We start from the raw sequence: 5,393 nt of genomic DNA, 5'->3' as shown, positions 1-5,393 counted from the left end.
AAAAAAAAAAAAAAAAGAATGCCACGGTTACAGCAACCCCTCAAACTCTTGGGCTCAAGTGATTCTCTTGCCTCAGTCTCTCAAGTAGCTGGGACTATAGGCACCTGCCACAGCACCCGGCTATCTTTAGAGATGAGGTCTGGCTCTTGCTCAGGCTAGTCTCAAACCTGTGGGCTCAGGCAATCCATCTGACTGGGCCTCCTAGAGTCTGGGATTACAAGTGTGAGCCACTGCTCCTGCCCTCACTACATATTATTTTTAAAGTGACTCCTGATTGGTAGACTTCATCTGAACTGGGAATACTACAAACTTATAATTAGGGATACTACAATTTTCTTTTTTTCTTTTTTTTTGAGACGGAGCCTCAAGCTGTCCCCCTGGGTAAAGTGCCGTGGCATCACACTCACAGCAACCTCCAACTCCTGGGCTCAAGTGAGTCTCCTGCCTCCGCCTCCCAAGTAGCTGGGACCACAGGTGCCCGCCACAACGCCTGGCCATTTTTTTGTTGCAGCCATCGTTGTTGTTTGGCGGGCCCGGGCTGGATTCGAACCCACCACCTTAGGTGTATGTGGCTGGCGCCTCAGCTGGTTGAGCCACAGGTGCCGAGCCAGGGTACTACAATTTTCTAAGTGAGGTGACTCTTAAAATTGAGCAACCCTGAAAGTTATGCCTATAGAGTTGTTAAAGGCATCTGTTTCCTATGAGGTCTGGGGCTCTTCATGTGAGAGTGGCTCCTACACATGCTTGATGTTCACTCAGTTGTTCTTTTATTTTTTCTTTGAGACAAGAGTTTCACTTTTTCACCCTTGGCAGAATACCGTGACATCATAGCTCACAGCAACCTCAAACTCTCGGGCTCAGGTGATCCTCTGGCCTTAGTCTCCCAAGTAGCTCGAATTATAGGTGCCTACCACAACACCTGGCTATTTTTAGTAGAGACGATGTCTTCCTCTTGCTCAGGCTGGTCTTGAATTCCTGAACTCAAGTACATCACCTGCTGCAGCCTTCCAGAGTGCTGAGATCGCCAGTGTGTGCAACTATGCCCAGCCTGACTCATTTTCTTTTCTTTCTTTCATTTTTTTTTTTGAGACAGAGCCTCCCTAGTAGCTGAGATTACAGGCACCTGCCACAACGCCCGGCTATTTTTTGGTTACAGCCCTCATTGTTGTTTGGCAGCCCGGGCTAGACTCGAACCCGCCAGCTCAGGTGTATGTAGCTGGTGCCTTAGCCGCTTGAGTCACAGGTGCTGAGTCCTGACTCATTTTCTTAATGCCTGAATTATTGGAACACTGTGGCAAGAACACCTACTGAAGGGACCACTTACCACGATCTCACTGGCAAACATCTGTCACTGATGACAAACGGCCTATGATATTCTTGTTGGGCTACTTACTCTAAGACTTTTGTGACTGCTATATATGATTATTATCTTTTGTTTACTTTTTTTTGAGACAAAGTCTCACAATGTCACCCCCAGTAGAGTGCCATGGTATCACAGCTCATGGCAACCTCAAACTCTTGGGCTTAAGTGATTCTCTTGCCTTAGCCTCCCTAGTAGCTGAGACTACAGGCACCCGCCACAACGCCTGGCTATTATTTTGTTGCAGTTGTCATTGTTGTTTAGTTGGCCTGGGCTGGGTTCAAACCAGCCAGCCTGGGTGTACATGGCTGGTGCCCTACCCACTGAGCTATGGGTGCTGCCTTTTATTTGCTTACTGATCGACCTGTTCCTGGGGAAAATATAATACTAAACTTAGAGCAGTTACAAAGAAATAGCTCTAACTGTCATCACACAGAGGTGGTCAACATCAGGAACTAGGCCTACTGCACTGACAAGTACGTGTGTCCAGTCTGTGAAAATCAGGTCAACTTAAAGAGATGGTCAGTGTAGGGAGGCGGTAACCACAGAGGTTCTCGTGTATTTTTTAATACCTTGAATACTGAATAGGGAATATATACCAGTAATTCCAGTTTCCTTCTTTAGTGCTTTCTTAAGAAAATATATCTGTACACATAAAACTTTAACAATTTTAAGCATGCTTAAGTTATCTGAACCAAGTTCTTTCCCTTTGTACTTGAAAAGTTGTCTTAGAGAGTAAAATTACTTTAAGCATATACCTCGCTTCTGGACTTCTTCTTCACTGTCACTTTCTTCTGATGAAGATGAAGAGGAGGATGAGGAGGAGGAGGAGGAGGACGAGGAGGAAGATGCTGAAGAACAAGATGAAGACGAGGAAGAACTAGAGCCCGACCGGGAGTGAGAACAAGACGATGAGGACGATGAGGAAGAAGAGGATCTGGAAGAGCAGGACGATCTCTCGGAATCTGAGTCAGAATCAGAACTGGATTCTGACGCTCTTTTGTGGACTCTCTGTTTCTTAGAAGCTGGGTTTGGAGTAAGGGGCTCTGTTCTGGCTGCAACCATGCGTCTGTCGGTATCACCTTTTCCACCAGATTTCTGGTCTCCAGTAGCCTGTGGCAAAACACCATTCTTTGGACTTACAGGCTCAGACTTTATTAGTGTCCTGGTTTCCACAGAAGACATAGATTCTTCTTCAGAAGACTGAGGCTCCTCTTTAAGGTTTTCACTTTTAACTTTCATATCCTCTAGAATAATACCTTTAGCATCTAGGAGCCTAGGTAGAGAGGTAAGAGGAGAAGCAGAAAGTGCGACTTGATATTGCTGTAAAAGTGGGGTAGAAGTCCTTGAATGAGCCATCTTACTTTGACTGTAGTTCCTTTGAGCTGCCATAAATGAGAGTTCAGGATCACGAAGAATATGATAGTCTGTTCGGCTCACCCCGTGTTTGGCAGCACCAATAAGCAAGTCCCTATCGTGAGGGCCACACTCCCACCAGACTGGTAAATCTGGATTTGGATGGCAAAGCTTCAAGCGCTCGAACAACTGGGGATGTCGAAGGGCTTGTTCCCGCACTTTCCTTAGAAGTTCAATGCGATACAAAGTCCTAGAAGCACGTTCTTCTGTGATAGGCTGGATAAAAATATTTGGATCCACCAATTCTACATTGAAACAGGACAAGAATATTAACATCAAAATATTTCATTTATAAATGAATTATAAACAAACCAGTATATATATATATACATATATATATATATATGTATTTTTTTTTTTTTTAATTACAGAATCTCACTCTGTTGCCCAGGTTAGAGTGCTTCTGGCATCAATCTATCTCCCAGTAACCTCAAACTCTTGGGCTCAAGTGATCTTCCTGCCTTAGCCTCCAAGTAGCTGGGACTATAGGTGCTCACCACATCACCAGCTTATTTTTCTATTTTTAGTAGAGACTGAGTCTTGCTCTCCTTAGGGTGTTCTTGAACTCCTGAGCTCAAGGGATCCTCCTGCCTTGGCCTCCCAGAGTGCTAGGATTACAGGCATCGGCTACTGTGCCTGGCCAAACCACTATATATTTAAAACAAATAATATGATGACTAAAATGCATCTCTATGCAATATCACTATATAGTTTTCAGGACTTCTTTTTAATATTTTTCAATGAGAAGCAATTTAAGTTTTAAAAATAAGTACTAAAAATTATGTGACATAAAGCAATGAATCTTAAAATATAACATTATTTTGGACATACATAAATATAACGAGGAATTTTCTTTTAAGAAATTCCCTATGGGGCGGTGCCCATAGCTCAGTGGGTAAGGGTGTCAGCCACATACACCAAGTCTGAAGGGTTCAAAACCGGCCTGGGCCAGCTAAAACAATGACAACTGCAACAAAAAGAAATTAGCTGGGCGTTGTCGTGGGCACCTGTAGTCCCAACTATTTGGGAACCTGAGGCAAAAGAATTGCTTAAGTCCAAGAGTTTGAGGTTGCTGTGAGCTGTGATGCCATGGTACTCTACCCAGGGTGACGGCTTGAGACTCTGTCTCTAAAAAAAAAAAAAAAAAAAAATTCCCTATGAGCAGCTGGGTGTGGTGCCTCATGTCTGTAATCCTAGCACTCTGGGAGGCTGAAGGGGGAGGAACTATTAGCCCTGTCTTAATAAAAGAGAAAAACACTTGCTCAGACTCACTTATAAATATAAATAAGAACTGTTAAATGTAAGTTGGCATATCTCAAACTGCACGAGGTAACAGGACATTGTGCCGAACTCACAGGGGCACAAAGGTCTTTATGAAATTTCAAGGGAACCAGGCACATCTGTCAAACACTGTACAAACGACTAGCTTGAGGTAGTTCACTTTCAACATTAGATCATGCCACATTTCTTCAGAACAGGTATACCTTTGCAAAGTGGGTTACTGGCACTTGGGAAGAATTAAAAAAGATATGGGCTTGCTGAAATAATGCAGAGACCAAACTGAGGAGCTCATAATGGCCAAACTAGGAACAATCTAAACAATAAATAACAATAGTGTGTGTGTACTGGATTATAACTTATAGGATAAGGTGAATATCCAAGAATCCACACTAATATGAATAAGTAACTTATTCAAGAGACGGAAGATACAGCCGCAGCAGAATTCCACAGTAAAAGCTGTTGTAGACAAGATTTAGTATCTGTTAAGTACTAAAATCAATGGATTAAGGTTTGAGAAAAAACAGGCTTTTTGAGGCTCCTCCAAATATTTGATAGCAACAGGGGAAGAGACAGTAATTTTTTATAGTGAAGAAATGTAGTATATAGTCCCTTACTAAGTGATTAAAGTCATCATTGTCATCAGTCATAAAGCACACTGACATTATGAACCACACAGTATCTTTTCTGTGTACTGTTGCCCAGAATGCATGGCCTCAATTCAGTCATGTGAAAAACACAAGACAAACTCAAATTGAGGGATTATATGGCAAAGTAACTAAAACTTTTCAAAAATATCAAGGCCAGGAAAGATAAGGACTAACTGAGAACTTGTTACAGAATAACCAAATGCACCATAGGGTCTTGAAACAAAAAAAATGTTAGTAGAAAAACCAGTAAAAGTCAAATAAGTATTTGGTTTAGTTAGTGGCCTTACACTAAAATTAGTTTCCTGCTCTAAAAATTATGTTGTAATTAGTCACGTAAGATTTTAAGATTAAGAAAGGCAAAGTGAGAGAGATAGATGGAAACTCCCTATATAGTTTTTTGCAACTTTTCTATAAGTCTAAACGTAGTTCAAAACAAAGAAAAGTTGAAAAAAAAATCAAGGACTATGCAAAAATCAGTATGGAATAGGAAACAAGGGTAGGAGTAGCCAGTCTACTTCTGAGACTGGGAAAATGGTGCTGGTACACACAGCTCATCAGATTGTGGCTAAAGAAGAAACAACAAGAATGGAAGAAGAAGTATCCAATGTACACACCCCTATTATTTTATTTATTTATTTATTTTTTTGAGACAGAGCCTCAAGCTGTCCCCCTGGGTAGAGTGCTGTGGC

The 5,393-nt window shown here is 42.0% G+C and overlaps 1 protein-coding gene across 8 annotated transcripts in view; it reads right to left on the bottom strand.

Annotated features, from left to right (window-relative positions):
- CHD9 (chromodomain helicase DNA binding protein 9) overlaps positions 1-5,393 on the bottom strand; it is a 226,048-nt gene that overhangs the window by 29,103 nt on the left and 191,552 nt on the right. For all 8 annotated transcript variants that reach the window (XM_023514745.1, XM_012806860.2, XM_012806861.2 and 5 more), the window contains one exon: positions 2,119-3,021. In XM_023514745.1, the coding sequence (XP_023370513.1) occupies positions 2,119-3,021 (903 nt within the window). The remainder of the gene's footprint in view (positions 1-2,118; positions 3,022-5,393) is intronic.

This window comes from Otolemur garnettii, unplaced genomic scaffold, assembly GCF_000181295.1.
Source record: "Otolemur garnettii isolate 467f Iridium unplaced genomic scaffold, OtoGar3 scaffold00058, whole genome shotgun sequence".
Lineage (NCBI taxonomy): Eukaryota > Metazoa > Chordata > Mammalia > Primates > Galagidae > Otolemur > Otolemur garnettii.
Note: the sequence above shows the minus strand (reverse complement) of the source record. Positions and strands in the feature narration are given on the sequence as shown.